The 24,444-nt window shown below is 37.6% G+C and overlaps 2 protein-coding genes across 3 annotated transcripts in view; both read left to right on the forward strand.

The window, feature by feature from the left end:
• Window positions 1-18,131, forward strand: part of LOC149068350 (uncharacterized) — a 29,746-nt gene extending 11,615 nt beyond the window's left edge. Inside the window, exons 1-2 of one of the 2 annotated variants that reach the window (XM_089251653.1) lie at window positions 8,924-9,169; window positions 15,794-18,131. In XM_089251653.1, coding sequence (XP_089107779.1) covers window positions 16,040-17,584 — 1,545 coding nt within the window. In that variant the 5' untranslated portion in view covers window positions 8,924-9,169; window positions 15,794-16,039 and the 3' untranslated portion in view covers window positions 17,585-18,131. Of the gene's footprint in view, window positions 1-8,923; window positions 9,170-15,793 lie in introns of those variants that run through there. The other variant, XM_089251654.1, reaches the window with a different exon arrangement.
• LOC149068351 (uncharacterized) lies at window positions 2,940-3,887 on the forward strand. Its single transcript, XM_089251929.1, has 2 exons — window positions 2,940-3,381; window positions 3,466-3,887. The coding sequence occupies exons 1-2, from the start codon at window positions 2,940-2,942 to the stop codon at window positions 3,885-3,887; spliced, it is 864 nt and encodes a 287-aa protein (XP_089108055.1).
• Window positions 18,132-24,444: the final 6,313 nt, after the last annotated feature.

The following is a 24,444-nucleotide window of genomic DNA, read 5'->3' on the forward strand; positions in this document are numbered from 1 at the left end:
GTCCGCATGTGTCAAAACCTAAGTGCGGGCTCCGCATCCGCATTTAAGTTTTGACAATTGAGTTATTCGGAGCTATTCAGACGATGCGGATGCGGAGCGAATTCGTCCGCATCTTTGGCTACTTTTTAAAGATGATTTTGCACGGAATTTTTTTAATTATTTGCCATAAATACCCTTAAAAACACCATATGAAGGTCCCTGTTCATCAATAGGATGTACCCACTATCTGAGATGAAGGAGATATAGCAACTTTAACTGCCTTTTGTCCATACTTTACAATTTTATACAATAAAACTTGCGAACAACGGCCACTGACGGGACCAAAATTATAAGCCGTCCTGTAATTCATTACTAGAGCCCGGATTATATGAACTAAAAAAGTGGTAAAATATGCTCTAAAAATACGCAAATATGCACTTAAAAATGCAAAAATATGTACTTAATAATGCAAAAATAAGCACTTAAAAATGCAAAAATATGTACTTAATAATGCAAAAATAAGCACTTAATAATGCAAAAGTAAGCACATAATAATGCAAAAATAAGCACATAATAACGCAAAAATAAGCACTTCAAATACCATAATATGCGCTTTGAAATGCCAAATATACACTGAAAATCCCAATATACGCATTAAACACCCCAGAATATGCACTAGAAATCTTGACTGTCCATTTTCTCGATGCCAAGCAAAGTTCGATAACTCACACTTCGGCGATTTTAGAAGCAATTTTTCTCGCCAGTTTGCGCCATGCGTGACCTTTATTTTGTATATGAGAGGTGAGTTTCATCCAGTTTGTACAGTTCAAACAAACGTTTTATGGTGTATTCTGTGTTGGTTCTTCGCCAATGCGTGCATGTTTAACGATCTCCGTCACCAAGTCGCGTTTGGTATTATTTTCGGGAGGTGTTGGATTTTGCAGGAGAATAGGCGAATACTAAAAATGGCTTCGCTTTTTATAGGCAAAAATTGAAAAAATGTTTCATGTTATATGACATGATAAAAGCGAAGGGGTTAATTTTGCTTTTCCGGCCACTTTCGGTCGTAGTCATCGTTTACTTGATGAAATACTATGTAACATTATACAAATACAACGCCACAACAGACAAAATGCCCAACGAGATGGCTGAGAAAAAGATGCCCATAAATAAATATGGATGTCATATATTTCAAAAATACAGCAACTCAATTAAAAATGCAATTATTGCATTGCAAAGCATCTCACATTTTTAAGTGCAAGGTGGTCCAGAATCCTGGACCTGTTTAAAAGAAAATTCACAAAAAAAGCTGTGTAGAAACCAAACGGCTTAAATCATTTGCAAAAAAAAAAAATTGCAACGTTTCAATTGCTTGTTAAAATTTATACTTGCGCTCCTTTATTTGCACGAAGGATATCAAGTCTATATAGAGCATTTCTTGCTATGTTCTTTGTAACATGGACATGCCAATAAGCTACATTACTTGTACGATGCGCCATTTGAAGTCACTAAACTTTCTCTTTTAAATACTTTAAGCCGTTTTTCTCCACATTTGGAAGTTTTTTTTTTCAAATTCATAACAGGTTCAGATTTCTGGACCACCCTGTATATTCACACTATTCGTCTTTTCTAAATTTTAAAGTCATACTATCATAAGCCATGGAATATTTATTAATATATGCTCACTTCATTATTTCCCATTGCCAGGTACTTGAACATCTGACGGATCAATTTTTCGAGGAAAAAAGAGCGTGGAGAAATATATCTCCCCGAACCATTTCAAAGTGAATAAGGCACACCGCGAAGATTTCATCATAAATATCAGACTACCCTTTTAATTGAAGAAACCGAATGAAGTTTTCATCTTGCAGATAACTTCATACGTTCAAATCAAAAAATTCTAATATGGACGACTTGTCTTCAATGCCGATACAAAATATAGATGGAGCCTATGACAACGATTCCAATTTCATCAGAGTAAGAGCCATCTGCTCAAGGACAAAGAACGAATGATACAGCTCTAACCTGAAAAGTCACAGAAAGGTCCACACTGGAGTGAAAGCAAACAGTGCGATTTTTGCGATAACAATTTTTCGAGACGGTCTCAGAAACACACAAAAGAGCGCACTGGGGAGAAACTATATGAATGTGATGTTTGTGGTGAAAAGTTCTCGGATTGCTCTTCCTTGAATAAACACAGAAGGGTTCACTCTGGAGAGAGAGAACATATCAGTGCGATCTTTATGGTAAAAAAGCTCTCAGACAGTTCTTTGAATAAACACAGAAGAGTTCACACTGGAGAGAAAACTTATCAGTGCGATCTTTGTGTTAAAAAATTTTCGAACAGCTCTTCCTTGAAAAATCACAGAAAGATGCACACTGGGGAGGAACTATATGAGTGTGATGTTTGTGGCAAAAAGTTTTCGAGACTGTCTCACTTACAAAGACACAAAAGAGTCCACACTGGGGAGAAACCATATGAATGTGGTGCTTGCGATAAAAAGTTTTCGAGACTGTCTCACTTACAAACACACAAAAGAGTCCACACTGGGGAGAAACCATATGAGTGTGATGCTTGCGATAAAAAGTTTTCACAACTCTCTTCCTTGAATATACACAGACGGGTTCACACTAACGAGAAGCCATATGAGTGCGATGTTTGTGGTAAAAAGTTTTCGAGACGCTCTCACTTACAAACACACAAAAGAATCCACACTGGAGAGAAACCGTATGAATGTGATGTTTGTGGTAAAAAGTTCTCGGACTGCTCTTCCTTGAATAAACACAGAAGGGTGCACACTGGGGAGAAACTATATGAGTGTGATGTTTGCGGTAAAAAGTTTTCGTACAACTCTTCCTTGAATAAACACAGAAGGGTTCACACTGGAGAGAGACCATATCAGTGCGATTTTTGTGTTAAAAATTTTTCGAACAGCTTTTCCTTGAAAAATCACAGAAAGATGCACACTGGGGAAGAACTGTATGAGTGTGATGTTTGTGGCAAAAAATTTTTGAGACTGTTTCACCTACAAAGACACAAAAGAATCCACACTGGGGAGAAACCATATAAGTGTGGTGCTTGTGATAAAAAGTTTTCACAACTCAATTGCTTGAATATGCACAGACGGGTTCACACTGAGGAGAAACCATATGAGTGTGATGCTTGTGGTAAAAAGTTTTCACAACTTTCTAACTTGAATGTACACAGACGGGTTCACACTAAAGAGAAGCCATATGAGTGCGATATTTGTAGTAAAAGGTTTTCGAAACGGTCACTTTTACAAACACACAAAAGAGTCCACACTGGGGAGAAACCATATGAGTGTGATGTTTGCTGTAAAAAGTTTTCGTACAACTCTTCCTTGAATAAACACAGACGGGTTCACACTGAGGAGAAACCATATGAGTGTGATGCTTGTGGTAAAAAGTTTTCACAACTCTGTTACTTGAATATACACAGACGGGTTCATGCTAAAGACAAGCCACATGAATGTGATTTTTGCGGTAAAAAATTCTCAGACTGCTCTTCCTTAAGTAAACACAGAAGGGTGCACACTGGGGAGAAACCATATGACTGTGATATTTGTGGCAAAAAGTTTTCGTACAACTCGTCCTTGAATAAACACAGAAGGGTCCACACTGGGGAGAAACCGTATGACTGTGATATTTGTGGCAAAAAGTTTTCGAGACGGTCTCAGTTACAAACTCACAAACGCGTCCACACTGGGGAGAAACCATATGAATGTGATATTTGCGGTAAAAAGTACTCGGGCTGCTCTTCCTTGAATAAACACAGATGGGTTCACACTAGAGAAATGCCATATGAGGGCGATGTTTGTGGCAAACAATTTTCGCAGTTGTCTGACTTACAAACTCACAAAAGAGTCCACACTGAGGAGAAATCATAGCATAGCCTCACTACTAGAACTTGATAACCGGAAAATTTATTACTCTTTTTAAGTACAAACGAAATGACACATCTCTCTTAGCATATACGCTTCGATATGCTATAAATAGGAAGTCTGCAAGTCTAAGCAAAGTTATTACTGTTTGTTTCTATGTATTATAATTTTAAATATTCACTTCATTCTGTGTGCGACGATATAAACTAAAGAGCCAAAAAAACTGGTACAGGCATGCGTATGCAAATAAAGAGATATGGAACCAATCAGAGTACGGCGCTGTAGTCGGCAACGCCTATATAACATAACAAGTGTCTGGCACAGTTGTTAGATCGGTTACTGCTGCTACAATGGCAGGTTATCAAGATTTAAGTGAGTTTGAACGTGGTGTTATAGTCGGCGCACGAGAGATGGGACATAGCATCTCCGAGGTAGCGATGAAATTTGGATTTTCACGTACGACCATTTCACGAGTGTACCGTGAATATCGGGAATCCGGTAAACAATTAATTAAATCTACGACATCGCTGCGGCCGGAAAAAGATCATGCAAGAACGGGACGACTGACGAGAATCTCAATCGAAACGTGACAGACGTGCAACCCTTCCGCAAATTGCTGCAGATTTCAATGCTGGGCCATCAACAAGTGTCAGCGTGCGAACCATTCAACGAAACATCATCGCTATGGGCTTTCGGAGCCGAAGGCCCACTCGTGTACCCTTGATGACTGCACGACACAAAGCTTTATGCCTCGCCTGGGCCCGACAACACCGACATTGGACTGTTGAGGACTGGAAACACGTTGCCTGGTCTGACGAGTCTCGGTTCCAATTGCTTCGAGCTGATGGACGTGTACGGGTATGGAGACAACCTCATGAATCCATGGACCCCTACATGTCAACAGGGGACTGTTCAAGCTGGTGGAGGCTCTGTGATGGTATGGGGCGTGTGCAGTTGGCGTGATATGGGACCCCTGATACGTCTAGATACGACTCTGACAGGTACGTAAGCATCCTGTCTGATCACCTGCACCCATTCATGTCCATTGTTCATTCCGACGGACTTGGACAATTTCAGCAGGACAATGCGACACCCCACACGTCCAGAATTGCTACAAAGTGGCTCCAGGAACACTCTTCTGACTTTAGACACTTCCGCTGGCCACCTAAATCTCCAGACATGAGCATTATTGAACATATCTGGGATGCCTTGCAACGTGCTGTACAGAAGAGATCTGCACCCCCCTCTTACTCCTACGGATTTATGGACAGCCCTGCAGGATTCATGGTGTCAATTACCTCCAGCACTACTTCAGACATTAGTCGAGTCCATGCCACGTCGTGTTGCGGCACTTCTGCGGGGCCCCTACACGATATTAGGCAGGTTATACCAATTTTTTTGGCTCTCCAGTGTATGAAGGCTTCGATTCTGGTGAAAGGTTTTCACGATTTATTGTTCTCAACTAACCATATTTTCCCACTTTTGTCATTATACCGTTAAATTCGAGCGATACCAGCTTTTGTAATGTTGGTTTCCGGTTAATTTGCGGCTTTCCGGGGAAAGTGAGGTCTAATAATGATCACAGAGTGCATTCAAAAGTTTAATTTCAGTTTATATCAAGTGCTGAATTAATAAATGAATCGAAATAAAATTATATTTTCAATCTAGCAAACGTGTTTTATCTACTTATTTGTCGATGACGATCATTTGCTCATGCCCCTTGACCTAATTATCCTCAGCCTCGTACGAAATACAGATACTGTATTTTGATTGCTTTTTCTGCTTTTTCAGATAAAGAAATATGCTGTCGCTTTTGGGTCACATCATCATGTTTTGCAGTGTATTTTTTTTTAATTTTCTGCTCTGATTATTCCAGTTGTAAACATATAGGAATACAAGGGTAATGTAGAATTTAACACCTTTACACTCACGGACGAAATATTTCGTCCAAAGGCCAATGGAATAAATTCAATCATTTCTTTGTGGTTTTTTTCATCTCTCCTCATTACCGTGAAGCTTTATTGTGACCCTATGAACCGATTTTTTCTATACTACTGTTAGTGATCCCCCCACATATTACGTGTCTGTCTACTATGTACATGTAAGAGCGAAAGAGAACACATAGGGTGAGTGTAAAAAGAGAAATCTACTATATGCTCTCTTATCTACTGTTTTCTTTTTACTCTCTTTTGTTCTCTATTTCAGTGAAATTCTTTATCTTAATATGAATAGTTATGTGTCTTAATGAGAAAATATTTTTCAGTGGCAAAAATATTGTAACATATTTTTGTTTCCATAATTTCCATTTATGAGTTTGAATTTCGATAAGACCAACAAAAGGAATGCTTGAAATTTAATGTTTTTCTTGTTGAGTTCTCGATTTACTTCTTATTAAAATGTATATTTCTTTAAAAAAAATTTCAATCGATCTATTTAGCGGTTATGTTTTCTTTAGCTTACCAATGAATGTTTCAACTTCACCATCATACCTTAACTAACACATTAATACTTAACTTGAAATTTTAAATTCCACCCACCATGCACTGCCGTTCAAAATTGATTTAAACAATTTTAATAAACCATTACACCTCGTGTGTGGATAATGGCCGTGGTAGGACAACAATAATAATCAAGCTGTCAATTTTTTTCTTCCGTTCATATACAAATACAAATACAACGCCACAACAGGCAAATTGCCCAATGAGGTGGCTGACTTAAGAACATCATGGATCCCCGAGCCATTTTGTGGAGGCCCTACCTACTACTGCTACACCACCACCACCACCACCCCCCCCCCCGTTTTATAGTTATTTAAGTTTATTATAATTTAAAAAAGTTAATTTTTTCTTTTTTACAAAAATAGAACAAGGTAGCCATGTTTCAATCATAGAAATGAAAGTGATCATTCCAAATAATACAACAAATGAACGAGAATTATTCGAAACTAGAGGGAGCCCCACACGTCATTTTCTCTACGGGCTCCGCGTCTGGTAATGGTGCCCCTGGAATTCGCTTAATCCTGAGGGTCTAGTAACATTTTATTTTCGACTTGAAATCTATTTAATTAGGATAATGTAATGATTTCAAGTCGAAAATAAAATGTCACTAGACCCTCAGGATTAAGCGAATTCCAGGGGCACCATTACCAGACGCGGACCCCGTAGAGAAAATGACGTGTGGGGCTCCCTCGAGTTTCGAATAATTCTCGTTTATTTGTTGTATTATTTGGAATTATCACTTTCATTTCTATGGTTGATATATATGGTTGAACTCCCTTACGCCCAGGGAACTGTATGGCTGCATCTGTCACACACCCCCTGAGGGCGACTCTTGTCAATTTAATCAAATACTAAATATGCGTGTTTAATAAATAGCCATGGTTGTTTGCAGTGAATTTATGGTTCAAAAAACAACAACAAAATCAAAACAACATGGGGCCCCAGACACGACCACCTAGATAACCTAGGATATAGGAGGTCGTGCCCCAGAGCCCTGTCAGCTCCTACTCCGCTTTGTGTGAGCCATGACGTCAATTCATGACCTGTTGGGACAATCATTGGTCCGCTATACATATACTACGCAGTCCAATGCCTGAGCGAGACATTATGTGAAGCAGTGGGGAAACGAATTTCGCTGCGTGAATCAAAATCATTCACGTCTAACACCATCCTATCAAAGCAAAGTTATTGCATGCCAAAAATGCCACCAATCTCTAAGCCCCACCAATCCCCAGTATGTGTTCGGCCTTAAAGATAACATTGTTGTGTCTAATAGGGGTTGCAATAGGGACGGGCTTTCTGATGATAATTAATACTGAGTGTTGGAAAATTTTAAAAAGAGCAAATCTTTTGAAGTTCTCAATGTCCAAAATGTCCAAGTTTTACAGAATTTTGCCTCTGGAATGCACTAATAAACTTAAAACTAGGCGTTATGTATTAAAATAGGTATGCGCGCGCACACACACACATATATATATATTTATTTAAGCCACGAAAATTTCAAAAAAGGCATTTTTACCAAAAAAGTTTGAAAATAGGCAAAAAAAGGCATTTATGGCATTTTGCCTGAACTTCCGGGCTCTAGTTATGATAATAAATATTATTTTATTAATAAATATTTTATTGTTATTAATAACATAATCAGTAACAGTATATAGGTGCAAAGTTCACTACAGCTGTGCAATCCAATCAGAGGCTTACGCAGCCACAGAAGGCTTAGGAAGTAGGCCGCAATGCATTTCTTGCAGAGGAATTTTGAGTTCTTTGCCTTCAAATAGAACTGAAATTAACAAAAATTGATCGTAATAACTTATAAATGTACTTTCGATATTTTAATCATTTTTTAAATATTTTTCCGCATCGAAAATAAATAATTTTCCTAGCGGTGAATTGTTGGTCGGTGAATTTTCCGCAGACGGTGGGTATGCATAGGTGGACATAGACTTGAAAGTCTGGGGGGGGGGGCATGATGATAATGATGATGATGTCAATTCATATTTACGCAAATACATTAGATCACACACGGTCGGTTTTACCTATTTGACGCTGGTGGATATACGGGGGCATTGGCGGTAATACCCATGCCCCCCCCTATACCCGCCCATTGGGGTATGGAAGGGTTAATACCCCTCCACCCTTACGTCTCTGATCCCAATATGCATTAGGAAGGGCGCGTAAAGCTAACGAAATTTTGCTCACAAGGGGTAATCAAAAATGGCTAAAAATCTGCTGATGTAATATTTGAATGGCCCCGAAAATGCCTTCGAAAATTTTTTTTTCCGCTAATACCCCCAAAATCAACAAGGCACTTCTGTGTATCTGCATACTTAATCAAGTAGGTCTCAGTTTAACAAACTGGAACGCCGTTCATCCAAAGCTAATCAAAAGCGAAATTAGAGTTTAAAAAAAAATAAAAGTCTAATCTCTTGGCTCTATTTAACTGCGAGTATCAGAAACTGTTGGCGACAGAACAGCAATCAATAACCTACTTGTTTTCGTGGAAACAGCGCCAAGGACTCGCACGCGCAATGGATTCTGGGAGCATTTCGCGTCACCGACGATTACGGCCGCGGACGTTGTTGCTCCGGAAAGGAAAGGCTTTCGTCGTCAGCTGATAATGCAACAAAGTTACGTTGTTGAGAGTCGCTCACGTGCTTCATTGTTGTGCTCTCCGATTGTTTATATATTTAACGAGTGTTTATAATTCTTCATTGATAATTTGTCATTCACAAACGATTCGATTCTTCGTGGGTTGAAGCGAGAGAGAGGGAAATTCTTTTCAACGTGGAGGTAAGAAAGGTTTTTGATGATGTAGAAAGATTTCAGTGGCGTCCAAACGGGCCGAGCCAACCGCGCCAGAGTGCGATGCTCCCTTGCAAGGTTCTAGAATATATACACTAGATACTAGAATATATACTCCCTTGTGCGAGAAAGGGATCACATAATTGAGGTTCTTCAAAAATGACAGATATTCAAAGTAATTATGAAAAATAATTGCGAAATAGTTATTTATCAATTTTTTGGGCAATGGTTTGTTAATCATTAAAAAAAAGTCGGAGCTCTATTTTACTGAGAGTTTTACCCGATTTTCCAAGATAGATTTTAAGTGTAAAATTTGAAAGATATGATTTAACATTGGCAGTGAGGGCTGGTCTTAATAGCGTCATGGGCCCCCGGGCCAAGTGATTTGTCTGAAGCCCTACTTGGCAAAATTTCGAAAAAATTCAACTATTTCTCATTTTTCTGAGGCCCTATTCTCTTGAGGTCCCCGGGCCGTGCCCGGGTGAGCCCATACGTTGAGACGGCACTGAACATTAGGGCCCCTCCCTTCCCAGGGCCGTCTGAACAGCATTGGCTTCCCGGACGAAAGTACTTTGTTCTCTGTAACTATTTTTTTTTAATTTAATAGGAATTTTCATTCAATTCTGAAATTTTCCATTAAATTTAATTCTGAAATTTTCCATTACATTTAATTCTGAAATTTTCCATTACATTTAATTCTGAAATTTTCCATTACATTTAATTCTCACACACACACACACCCATTGTCTATTTCACTTAATACTCAAATTGTTCATTTGAATTGATTCCGAAGTTGTTTATTTAATTCTGAAATTGACTATTGCATTTAATTATAAATTTTCGTTGTCCATTTTTCAATTATGAATTTTCATTAATTCTGAAATTGCTCAATTTAATTTAGCTTTTAGTTTAAATTACTGAAAAATTTTAAAATTTAGAACTAGATTTTTTTAATTTTGCCCTAAATTTTCATTTATTCTGAAACTGTTCATTTTCATTAAATAATTAATTTTCATTAAATAATTAATTTTCATTAATTTTTGAAATTGTTCATTCAATTCAGAAAATAATTAACCATTGCATTCGATTCCGAATTTTCTCTTTGTCCATTTTGCATTCAATTGATGAGTTTTCATTAATTCTGAAATTGCTCAATTTAATTTGGTTCTGAATTTCTATTGCTGAAGAATTTTAAATTTTAGAGCTAGATTTTTAAATTTTGCCCTGAATATTCATTTATTGTGAAACTGCTCATTTTCATTTAATAACTAATTTTTATTAATTTTGCCATTGTCCCATTTCATTTAATAACTATTTTTCATTAATTCTGAAATTATTCATCTCATTTAATTCTGAAATTATTCATCTCATTTAATTCTGAAATTATTCATCTCATTTAATTCTGAAATTATTCATCTCATTTAATTCTGAAACTATTCATCTCATTTAATTCTGAAATTATTCATCTCATTTAATTCTGAAATTATTCATCTCATTTAATTCTGAAATTATTCATCTCATTCTACTCTGAAATTATTCATCTCATTTAATTCTGAAACTATTCATCTCATTTAATTCTGAAATTATTCATCTCATTCTACTCTGAAATTATTCATCTCATTTAATTCTGAAACTATTCATCTCATTTAATTCTGAAATTATTCATCTCATTTAATTCTGAAACTATTCATCTCATTTAATTCTGAAATTATTCATCTCATTTAGTTCTGAAATTATTCATCTCATTCTACTCTGAAATTGTTCATTCAATGCTGAAATTAACCATTTCTTTCAATTATGAGTTTTCATTAATTCTGAAATTACTCAACTTTATCTAGTTCTGAATTTTCATTATATAATGCTGAATTTCCATTAATGAACAATTTTAGAACTAGATTTTTTTAATTTTTGCCCTGAATATTCATTTACCCTGAAATCGCTCATTTCATTTAATTTTCATTCATAATCAATTTTCATTAACTCTGAATAAACTAGAAATTTTTCATTTCATTTAGCTAATTTTCATTGGTTTTGAAATTATCCATTTCATTTGATTCTGGAATTTCCATGATTTTTATATCAATTTAATTCTGAAAATTTTCATTGAATCTTATTTTTTTTTACTCCTGCTCTAGTTTATTCCAAAAATATATTTACATCTGAAAATTTATTCCAAAAATATATTTACATCTGAAAATTTATTCTGAATTCTTTTTAAAGAAATTCTTCAATTTCTTCCAATATTTTTGAAATTATATCCATTAATTGTAAATTTTCGTTGATTCTGAAATCATTCATTTGAACTCATTCTTCATCAAATCTCAAATTCTATCGATTCTGAAATTCTTTCTTTCATTATTATTGAATTTCCATCGATTCTGAAATTTTTCATACTTTTATTAATTTCATTCATTCTGGGATGATTTCTTTCATTAAATATTAACTTCATTTTGTGTGGATAATTTTTTCAGCGGTTTTTTTTTACATTTTTTTTTTGTAATAAACAACGCCTAGTTACAGAATCAATTAAAAAAGAAAGCAATATTTTCGAAATTAACTAGAATTACTATTATAAAAAAAAAGTGCATAACAGGAAGAAAAGAAGTACAGAATTAATGAAAATTCAGAATTTAATGAAATGGACAATTTCATGAATCAAGAAACTTCGGAAATTAAATTGAGCAGGTTTCATACAGATTAAAATACAGAATTAAATCTATCAATTTGGGAATGAATGAAATTCGGATTTAATTCAAGTTTCATAATTAATGAGAATTCTGAATTAAATTTGAGTTACGTAACTAACATCCATGTTTATGTCCCAGTTTTGAACACGCACGTCAGTCAGGTATTCGGAAAAAATTCGCTCTATCGATGCTGTTGCGAATTTATAGTCGAACCCCGATTTAACGCCCACCATTCATTTCGTAGAATTCTGGCGCTATAACAAATACGGCGCTAATGCCTAATCACGGTTGGGCCCGTTGTGATCCTAGGTCAGTCAAAGTCTGTTGTAAACGACATCACCGCTGTAACTTCAATTGATTGCCCGTCCACGAAATCGTCACGAACTCTCTTATAAGGGGGCCATTCGAGTATTAAGTCAGCATAGATAGTGTGGGGTCGTTTCGGATTTGCTGACTTTTGATGACGAGGGAGAAGAGGAGTTTGACTGATGCTTAAGCCATCATCAACCACCCTTTATAAAAATATGAAATACTGTTAATGGCATCTTTACCCGGAATGCGAAAAAACGAGAAAAACTTTTCCCTGGTTTTGTTATCTACCTTTCTCTACGTAAGCACCTGAATTAGCGCTACCCCTTATTCATAAGTGCTCAAAAGACTTTCTCTAGTAGACCTCTCGCACCTCAACAGAACCCCCCCCCCGCTTTTCCATGTCGTGTCTCACTTATTGGTGGGGTCGGCTGAACAATTTTGTGTCTACTCAGCGCGTCCAGTTACGCGTTATCCTTGTGTTATTTGCTGGACTCGCGTACATAAGCGGATACATGCTTTTGTTTTTTTATTTATTCGTTGTTTTTTAATTTTTTGTGCTATAATATTTTTTGTATAGAATAGCACTATGTAGGTGCACTTAATTTTGTTTAGTAAAGTTTTCTCCGACACGGCCTCGCCTTTTGGCAGGGGGCAATGGCTAAAATGGGCTAAAGCCGATGAAGCAGGGGTTATTAATACATTTTTAATATTAATACAATTTTTAAGGTAGTTATTAACCTTTATTTCTATCCTACACCCCCCAGTGCGATACGACTCACCTTCTCTCACCCCCTTGGATAATGCGTTTTTAGAAAATTTAGTTTTTATGTGATTGATCACATTAATATTATCATTAATTAGAGCTGAGGCCGTGTTCGGTTTGAAAAAAAGAACCAAAGACGAGGATACATGCTATTCCAACTGAGGGGCGGGGGGGGGGCGGGGCCGTGTTGTGCACCAAGGGGGCACATATGGTGATCGTTGGGTGTCTATTTTTGCCCTGATGCTCTATGCTTATTCTCGAAGGGCAGTCGCAATCAGAGGCGCACGCAGGTTTCGGGGGGTTCAAAAGTCTTAGGAGTGGGTACCAATGGATTTGTTAAAGAAAATCTCTGATCCTAAATATGCGTTAAGAGGTGGAGGCAGAGCTGAAGAAATTTTGCTGGAAAAGGGGGGGGGGGTTAAAAAACTAAAAAGATTAAAAATCGTACTTGAATGGCCCCTAACAATACATTTGTTCGTCGTTTCTGCTTCAATAGAGTGAAGCAGATCTTCCCTATAGAGTGAAATCTTAACATAAAAAACCGTTATATCGACAGACATAAATTTTCAACATTACTCTATAGAAATTTCCAAATAGGACTTGAAAAAATATCGAACGGTGGGGACCCGGACTATGATCACTCGACCACCATAGCGGCAGTGAGTGAGGTTACACTGCAAATTGATAGAATTTGAGTTCACCGCATTGAGGGAATGTTCGTCTGTTGTTTTATTGATGCTTGCCGTTAAAGAACGGACTTATTGGAAGTTTAACGCTCTGGCCTGCTCCTCATTTGACGTGACCCGTATCTGGGACATTTCCGTATTTTCAAAGAATTTCAAATATTTTTTTCCTTCATAAAATGTTGTTTCTTTGTTATCAAGCTTACTTTAATTGTCAATCTTTACTAGAGTCGGAAATGAAGGTAATTTGCATAGGTTATAAATTGTGTTATAATTAATATGACTCTAAATATTCATCTCGCTTATTTGTATATAATAATCATTTTCTTTTTCTGAAATACTTCAACCCCTTCACGTTCACGGACGAAATATTTCGTCCAGTGAACTAAATTCAATCCAGTTCTCTGTGTCTTATTTCCCCTCTCCTCACCATCAGCAAAGTAACCCTGTTAACTGAAACCCCCCGTTTCTTCTGCATTCTCGTTATATTGATTTTTCTATTATATACACGTAAGAGCGAAATCGAACACGTAGGGTGAGGGTGAAAAGAAATCTGTATACTCTCTTATCTAATTATTATTATTATACTGTTTTCCCTTTTCTATTTATTTTTTTCTACCCCCCTTTCTTATATTTCATTTATTTCCCTTCTTTTTTTGTAACGTGTGGTTAGACTAGGACAAGTTTACCAGATTTATCGCCGATTCGTCAGGTAGAGATCATCCAAATTTGTTGACAAAAGCTTGTACGTGACGTTGTTCAATCGCTGCAGATTTGCTACTGTCCGTCCGGTTAACTTTGCTGTGAAAATAGAGGCAGAGAGTGTATCCTCGCATCGCATAATATAGGCCTTACACATCGGAGGTTGTTGAGAAGCATACATGTAGAAATTGTCAATGAATGAATGCGTGTTCTGAGTGCTTATGTGGCCTATGACGTAATTATGTTGGCAGAGTTATGGTTGTTCCATTCTTGCTGATACCGCCATCTGTGTTTTCCATATTTTGAAATGAGGATGGCAAATGCTTGAATTTTCGTGTTATGCAAGTATGCTGCTGAAGGTCTGCCTGCTCTCTGCTGGGAGATTTTTTTCAAATGCAAGACCGGCTCGCATTTACGCCTCAAAGTTGTGATTGGAATAAGCCAGGGGTCGAACAATCAGAAAAAAAAAAAAAAATTAAGTGTCATCAAATTTTCATAGATGCCAGCCATATTTTCATTGACACAATATGTCCAAAATATTGTAGGAGAGGATTAGGATAAAGTTACCAAATTTTTCTCCAATTCGTCAGATATCAAAATTTGTTGGCGAAAGCTTGTGCGTGAAGGGGATAAAACGCTGCAGATTTGTATTTTTTTTTTTTTTTTTTACCTCTTCTGGGACTTGAGGACCGCTTTTCATGCCAGCAGACATACTAATACATAATTCCCGAAAATTCTGTGTTGTCCTAAGATTTCAATTTGGTCATATGACAAAAAAATTAGGCGCCAGTGTCAAGTTTTTGGTCGCGATAGTGACCTGTCGCCTAGGATTGGTTTGGCCCTGATATAAGCTCACGGAACTCGGGTGCCTCTATGAAACCTAACCATTTATTATAGCTTGAGTAGTGCATGTTGGTGAACACGATTAGTACAAAATCTATGTACACGGCAAGTGCATAGTTCATTCATGCACATCGCCAGAACGCCTCGAAGTTGAAAAACCAACTGCAGCCGATTACCACTGTGCCACCAACGGGGTTCGAAAGGGGGTCCTCACGATGAGAGTCGAACACGAAGCCCACACATACTGGAGCAGGGCCCCTAGGTTGGGACATTTGACGGTGGCCCCAGATCAGACTTTTCACGAACCCCTTTCATGGTGAATTTACGGCATGAAAAACAAAAAAAATGATGAGAATCGCCGCAGGGCTGGAGCCCTGTCACCCCCCCCCCCCACCTCCGTGGTGGCCCATGCACATGACCGCACATCGTCAATGGAAAAAAATACTGGAAAACGTATTATTTAAAAATTTAAAACTAGCTAAAAATATTGATACCATTATAAATGCTGTACAGCCAATTGCATTATTCACATTTTGGCTCTGTATTCTGTGTGAGTTAAATTTTTAAAATTCTTAAATTTTTTTTGATTCATTACATAGAATTTTATTCCTTTTCCTTGCAGGTGATTTGATCAGAAACCAAAGAGATATCTCGGAATGTTGTTTCTCTCTGATGAGTTGATGCAACACGAAGCGAGCGGAAATACCTGAGAACGCCATTTCCCTTCGGACTATGCTATTCATGATTTTTTTGTTCGTGAAAAACAAAGACAAAGTTGTCGTCGATAGTTTCGCAAATAACAGCTAACAGAACCAATCAAAAAAAGATATCTCTAACAGGGAGAAAAAAAAAAGAACAGGGTATTCAAATGGAGGAAAATGAACCCGAATCACCCGAAAAGGAGATTCGCGTTGAAGCAAGAACATTCGAAATGCTTGGAAGTAGTACTAATCTGAATATACATGTAAGGGGACGTACCGGCGAAAAACCATATTCATGTGGTATTTGTAATAAGAAATTTGCAGAACCTTCCAAACTGAGGAACCACCAAAGGATTCACACGGGAGAGAAACCATTCGAATGTGTTACATGCAATAAGAAATTTTCGCTACTCGGTAACCTGAGGATCCACCGAAGGACTCACACGGGAGATAAACCATACGAATGTGTCACGTGCAATAAGAAATTTTCGCTGCTCGGTAACCTAAGGATCCACCGAAGGACTCACACGGGAGAGAAACCGTACGAATGTGCCATTTGCAATAAGAGATTTACGCAAGTCAACAACCTGAAGAACCACCGAAGAACCCACACGGGCGAGAAACCATACGAATGCGACCTATGCAGTAACAGGTTTTCAACTCTCGTGAACCTAAACATGCACCGAAGGACTCACACGGGAGAGAAACCGTTCGAATGCGACATCTGCAAAAAGGCTTTTCCGCAAAAGTATCAGCTCAGAAGACACGAAGAGGCCATCCACTCTGAAAGCGACAGGCCTTTCGAATGCGTGGTTTGCGGAAAGAGGTTCAAGCTGAAACGCTATTTGACTACTCACAAGAGGTTCCACTCCCTGGAGAATACTTTCAAGTGCGAACATTGCGAAAAGCCTTTTTCAACGAAGTTCCAATTGGTAAGTCACAGAAGAACTCACACGAAAGAGAAACCCTATGAGTGCGTTATTTGCAGGAGAACATTTTCAAATGATGCTAGTCTGAGATGTCACAGGAGGGTTCACACAGGAGAGAAACCTTTCGAATGTGAAATATGTGGCAAGAAATTTTCGGACCGCGGTCACGTGAGGACGCACGTAAAAATCCACACCGGAAAGAATTTCCACGAATGTAAAGTTTGCGGTAAGAAATTTTCTCAATCGACCAACCTAAGGAGGCACGAAAGGATCCATTCCGGAGAGAAGCCCTTCACGTGCGTTCTTTGTAGCAAATCGTTTTCGGACCCGTCTGCTCTGTATCGACACAAGACTGTCCATACCGGTGAGAAACCTGTCGAATGTGACGTCTGCGGTAAAAAGTTCAGCAAGCATGTAGATATTGACGGCCACAAGAGGAGCCACACGGGAGAAAAACCTTTCGAGTGCCCGATTTGTGGGAAAAGGTGCGCATTGTTGAGCAATCTAAGACGACACGAGGTGATCCACACTGGAGAAAAACCCTATAAATGCGATGTTTGCGGCAAATCATTTGCGGCCCAATCGGCTCTCACGAAACACAATAAAATTCACACGGCAGAGAAGATTTTTGAATGCAAAGTTTGCAGTAAACGATTTTCCAGAAGATCGATTCTGGTGACACATGAGAAGATTCATACTGTTCCAAAGCAGGAACGATTAGAAGCTCTTTCGATAGTGGATTCTGTTTCTGAGACTGCTGTTTCTGTTAATAATCCCCATTGATCTTCTTCATGTGACTCCACTGAATCTAAATCAACACCCGACTACCCTCTGGTTCTTTCAGTTTGCAGAAAATGAACCCAAGCAATATTTTTCACGTGCTTCGGTTTGAAATCTGCATTCGACGGTGGACGAAATGTCAATTGGTTGAAAACTTTTTGTAAATGTACAGTCGAACTCTGTTATAATGATATCGAAGATTCCGCGAAATTTTGTCGTTACAACCGAGGCTGACGTTTTTAAGTCTTGTTTATGTAACACTTTTAAGTGTCAAAAATATAATGAGATGCATTAATATGCTATGTATGGAGCCTCCATACTCTGCAATGTGCTATACGCGAAGCCTCCATACACTGCAATATGCTAGGGATTATTGACTATAATAAATAATAAAAATTAACGAAGGCCTGTTTTGATAAAATGATAAAGGCTTACCTGTGTAATGTACAATTGGTAGAGAAAATATTCGGTTTTACGTATTCCTTAGTAGCAAAAAAACAACAACAAACACTTCTCTCAATTTATGATATTAAATTTATCTTCCAAAGAGTGAGAATCTTTCACTTTCTTTTCCCATCCATTTGTCACTGTTTCCAGTTGAACTGGACGTGCACTTTATAAAATCACCGAGTGGTAAATGTTGCTGCACTTATAGTTGTTAAAAAAAAAAACGGGGGTATATCACCTTCTGATTCTTAATAACCAATCATTCATACGTAAAAATAGATTCGTAAGAAGCGTCTTAAGAATCGAGCTCCGAATGCAACCACGATGCGATTGCTAAAGACAAATGTTAAGGTCATGTGACGATGGACAGTCCGGAAAATTCCCTTTTTGGGGAATGTCGTAACTGACCAATCAGCGTCCAGCTAAAAATTAACAACAAGGTGTTGTTGACAAGACGGGGGAAGAGGAAAAGTAATTGTAGAATGACGCTAGCCTGAAAAAATGGCGGAGTTCATTTAAGGAAATGTGAACACGGTTGCGAAGAAATGATAAATACATAATGCTTTTTGAACCATGTTGCAGTAAAAAACCGAAACATATTCATACTTAATTATCCAATATGATTCGAATCAAAAATTCTTCCCACGTCCACGGGGATGGAGCGCATTGCCCACAATGTATGTTATGTTGAAAGTGCTGGGGGGAGAGCTGCTGTTATTATGAATAATCATCGACTGTTTCGGTAAGTTTGATAAATTATGCTCTCATACCGTGAATCTATCACATTTGCAGGTCATTATGCATTATCTTCAATCTATGGTTAATGCGATAAATGAGTCACACACACATCATTATGTTTACATTAGGTATGTAAGTAAAGCTAGCATTATATTCTGGTGTAAGAAATTAAGAGAATTTGCAGACTTGGTCGATTATCTCTAGAACTGTACCGATTTTATTGAAGTTTGATATGTACATACATTGATACAATACAAAACAAATAACCATTCAATAATTGTAATACACACGCATGATCGTGCGTAACACTCGTTGGAGTCGGAAGGTATGCAACAGCGATTGCAGAATAAACAAAAAAATGTGTTAATAGGGGGTATGGTCCCCTCTTACAGATATACAGGTCTCGCAGCGTGATTTCATACTTGAAATAAGGCAGTTTATCATTTCCTGTGGCAATTGGTCCCACTCGTTCAGCAACGCTGTTTTCATTCCCTGGATGGTTCCCGGAGGGGGGTTGCGAGTTGCAATTGCCCTTCCCAGAGCGTCCCAGACATACTCTATAGCAGTGGTTCTCAACCGGGGGCCATATGACCTCAGGGGGGGGCCCTAGAACATTCCAGGGGGGGCCACGGATGAAAATCTGGCAAAAGGGGAGCCACGGCTACTGATGCGGGGGCCACGAAGAAGTTTGTGGAATTAAATTTTTTTAGTCACTCTGACTAAAAAAAAAAATTTAATTTCAAACAAAAAATGCATAGAATATATTTTTCGCAATTTTTCCGCTATTAAAGTAAAATTAACATGAGGAAGGAAATAAAAAAGCGTTGCATGTAATCTCGGTGAGTTTACGACTTGGGGGTGACATTAGGCCCTGACACAAACTATAGAAGAGGTTTAAAGCAAAATGGAGTAACTGTAAAGACAGAAAGTTGTGTGTGTTCGAAGACGTTTCATTCAAAGAGGGCTGCCATAAAGAAAGCAGACAAAGATTTGTTGACCATTCATTGACATTCTTTTGAGTGCTGGTAGTAAATGCAATCCAAGAAGTAGATGGGTGAGAAATGAAAGCTTGTGTGTAAAAAAACCCCATCGTTTTCATGCAATTACAGACGGATAGCCATCTAGTTTAGCTCGAAGTTTTGCTTCAACCGGCACTGAGTGGTGTGATCATTGATCATTTTTGTCGCACCACGGTCATTTTCTGCACGCGAGGGCTAATTAGACCGGGACCTACAATTTATTGCCGATTCCGAACGGCAGGCTTGTTTTTTTTATACTCATCGAGAGGTTGGTGCGCTAACCCCTCGATGGGGGACTCTGTGCGGTAGCAATTTTTTGTTGTACCCCTGTGTCAGGAAAGTTTTCTGACAAGGACGAACCGGGCATCGAACTCGCGACACCTCTAAACCTGAGTGGTCTGATGGGGAATATATTTATAAAAATCGAATAAAGGACGATTGCTCTGGGGTATTTTTTTTAATGAATTTTTGGGGAGGGGTGTGCCAACACCCATTGCCTCCACTGAAAAGAAATAAAGTCGAATTCAGTTATAACGAACTGCAAGAGACCAAATCATACATGAGGAAAAATACCCGCATAATTTAGTTATTTAAAACTTCATTGTGCGGTATAACTTAAAAACTGTAATTGCATAAATTTACTGTTGTTTCAAAATCGCAAGTGTTCATATGCCATTCATTTCAATTTAACAGGAAAAACGTAATTTTAAACGTATTTAAGACGGTCTTAACGTCATTTGGTTTGGTGATTGGTTTCTATATGTAATCCAAGCAGATAATGTATTGGGACTTGGTAGGACTAAGATTGACACCACATCAACCGGCTCAATGCGTCTCTTTGTATCTGTCAACCTAAAATTTATGGTTTTTAGTGTTGATAATGCGCCAACAAAACCAATTCAGCGACGCTTTTTCACAATCTGCAAAAACCTTGTGGATTTGATAGTTGGAAATGATGTCTAAATGCCAAAGATTTGGAGTTCGAGTCAAAATGAAAATGTCAAATAACTGAAATTGTGCTTCGTATAAATGAAATATTTTAATATTGAAAGCTCTATATATACGTATATAGAGATTAATCGTAACCATAGTCATACGTCTCATAAATGTGAAATTTTGTCATAAGACTAAGAGTAGGGCACGAATCCCCTTGCGCACAAGAGGAATTTCAAGGCATTTACGCACAACCGAGCCCCCTTGGCCATTTTTCTTTTTTTCTCCCCCACCCTTTCTTTCTTTTGTTTCCTTCTTAAATTTATAAAAGTAAAAAGGACATAATCATTATAAAAATTACTGCTTTCACATCAAAAATTGCAAAAATATCAGATTTTTTTGGGTGGGAATACAGTCAACCCCATTATAATGAACTCCAAGAGACCGGAGTAATAAAGAAATTGCGTTAAATTTCAGATTTTTATATTGTTCCTATGTAAATTTATCCGGGGGATTAGAAAAGTTTTCGTTAAAAAAAACGATATTTTTTTCCGTTATAACGGTATTCGTTGAAACGAGAGTCGAGTGTATTTCGTCTCAAACTATTTTTGTTACGTGCGTATGCAGACTGCATGGGTAACATGGCGTATGCCACTACTTGCGAGCCGTTAGTCTTAGAGACATACCCAACTGGAAAAAGTATCCAAATCACGTGTCCAACTCAGATGTCATTCATGTTGTAAGGGATTGTATAGTTATAAAATAAAAATAAAAAACTTTTTATACCATCCCCGTGCGCCAAAGAACCCAGAAGTTGTTTCTCTGTCTTTTCCGATGTGTTTTGCTGACATGTGGGGGGGGGTCAAAAATGACTAAAAAAATGCTTACGTAATACTTAAATGGCCCATTATTTACATTTTCCGATTGGCTTGAAATCCTGACAATCAATCATTATTATATTCACATGAACAGTTTTGTCACTGCGTTACGCAATGACAAAACCCGTATATACCGGGTGACTCGAACTGTTACGCCGTCCGCCAATAGCGGTTTTTTTTTCTTTTGCCTTGTAGCATTTGCCGCGAATTCACAATGGCACTAACAATTTTAAAAGGGAATTAAAATTAATATAATACTCTAGAGTACTTTAAGAAATTCATTTTTAAAAATATTGGTGGTGCTGCCACCTACTTTCGAAATCAAAATTGCCTTATGTGGTGATGGCGAGAAAAGCTCAGGTATAAAAAACTAAATTCTTCATTCAGCTACGCTCCTTATAAACAAAGCTTATAAACTGACCTGAAAGATCAAAATTCCAGTTCAGTAATTTTTTCAAGACCCAAGGAGACATCCAAAACAAAGTACATACCTCCACACAAGCAGACGAAAGGTAAGATCGTAAAAAGTGAATTTTTCCACACTCCACTTTATAGTAATGTGCTGCCATCTAATGCCAAATTTAAAAGTGACACATGTGGTGATGATGAAGTTCAAAGTAAAAAAAACTATATTCTTTATTCCGCTCAGTTCCTTATAAACAAAGCTCGTGAACTGAACTGGAAATTTAAACTATAAGTTCGGTTATTTTATTTGAGCATAAGGAGACGTCCAAAACTAAGAGCCTCTTAATGAGCAGACGACGATAGGGTATGGTCCTAGTAGCCGAGAGCCCTGTATAATTATTATTGTATTGTATGAGCAGACGACAGAGAAGAAGTCGGTTCCCTACGAGTTAAGCTCACAAACAGAACTGGAAGTTCGAACTGCCAGTTCGGTAATTTTTTCAGGACACAAGGAGACGCCCAAAACAAGTATCCTGGAGAGAAGCAGACGACATTACTGGTCGCACTTATTACTAGAGGGAGCATCCAGCCATCGCGACTGCAGCGACATCAAATGCAAGGAAATCACGTGACTCGGTCAAAACAAACTTCCCGTCTGGCAATTTTTCCAAAGAAATGTACAGTTCGGTCTCTAAATATTGGGTTTTAAAGATTTAAAAAAAGGATAAAGAACTCATTTAAAGGTGAAAAAAGATTCAATTATTTTCATTTAATAGCGGAATCATTTCTTTCATCATTTCTTGAATTTTCCTTCATTATTTTTTGAATATTCTTTCATTAATTCTGGAATTTTATTTCCTTCATTAATTATTATTTCTTTCATCACTTCTGAAATAATTGCTTTCATCAATTCTGGATTTGTTTCTTTCATTAATGCTTAAATTATTTCTTTCATTGATTCTGAAATTATATCTCATTAATTTTGGAATTGTCTCTTCCATTAATTTTGGAATTGTCTCTTCCATTAATTTTGGAATTATCTCTTTCCTTCATTCTGGAATTATCTTTCATTAATTTCATAATTCATTAATTTCATATCTTTCATTCATTCATAACCGTTAGGGAACTAGCTTCTCACTGTGCAGGTTTGGGTTCGAATCCCGGTTCGGGCATGGATGTCTACTAACACTAACAAATTCCCTGGACGGATCATGCTGATCCCTTGGGAATACGTGAGGATCACGTTATTATTAATTTTTTTCATTATCGTTTTCATTATTTCTTTCACTAATTTTTGAATTATCACTTTTATCAATGCTGTAATTATCTCTTAAATTAATTTTGGAATTATCTCGTCCAAGCTGAAATTATTTTTTCATTTATTGTTTTAAACTCCTATTTATGCCATAAGAAAATAACAGGGGGGGGGGGGTTCGTGTTTGTTTTCACCGAGTCACGTGATGTTCCGACGGAAGATATTGGGGGACACGGTTCTCAGGACTGCCAAGGCGGAGACCGATGACGTCATACTCTCTCCAGAGGCTTGAGTTATATACTGTTGGTGCTGCCATTTAATCTCGAAATTTCAGGCAACTCATGCGATGATGAAACAGAGAGTTCTTTGTCATTTTTTGGCATGAAATTTTTTAACGAGACGAAAATTTCGGTAACAAAAATTGTAAATTTGCAATAATCGATTTTATGTAGAAAAATAACTATTTCTTTCCACGAAAACATTCGGAGAATATGGATGATCGAACAAATAAGTGAAAACACGGATTATGTGGTCTTCAGATAGGGTTACCAGATTCAAAACTGAAAAATGAGGAAGCCTGGTGCGAACCTTAGGCAGGGCCGTCTTAACGCATGCCTCCCCCCACCCCCCAAGAGAAGAGGTGCCTCAGTTGAATTTTTCAGGTAGGGCCTTCAAAAAAAATCCCTGGGCTCGGGGGGCCTATGATGCTATTGCGACGATCCTGCCTGTCAGCCCTACTCTTGTGGAAGTCATGGAATTCCAGTAATTGATTCCTTTACTTCTATTAATTTACATTAATGACACAAAAACAGCTATAAAAGATTCGAAAAATGATCAAAGTTATCGAATTGCAACGTATATTTGATAAAGAGATGATGAAGTGCTTTAAAAGTATGACAAAAATTTATGTCTGTTCAATATGGTTCGAGCCACGATGAAGTGTTAGCAGGTGAACCACGCGCTAATTGTTATTAATAATCTATGAATTTTGCAAAATTAATTTAAATATCATTCCCTCTCAATGGATATCGTGTTTGATTACGATCCAGACTATCAACGCGTTCCTGAAATAGTGAAAAAATTAGAGTAATAGAAAAAAAAATTTCCCCTTCAAGATTTACGTCCGTAACTCGAAAAGTTTGTAAGTCGGGAACAACCACATAAAATTTTTTTAGAGGGAGCCGCAAA

This window comes from Pholcus phalangioides, unplaced genomic scaffold (genome assembly GCF_987345545.1).
Source record: "Pholcus phalangioides strain wild (caught in Gottingen) unplaced genomic scaffold, Ppha-v1.0 ptg000027l_1, whole genome shotgun sequence".
In the NCBI taxonomy this organism is placed as follows: domain Eukaryota; kingdom Metazoa; phylum Arthropoda; class Arachnida; order Araneae; family Pholcidae; genus Pholcus; species Pholcus phalangioides.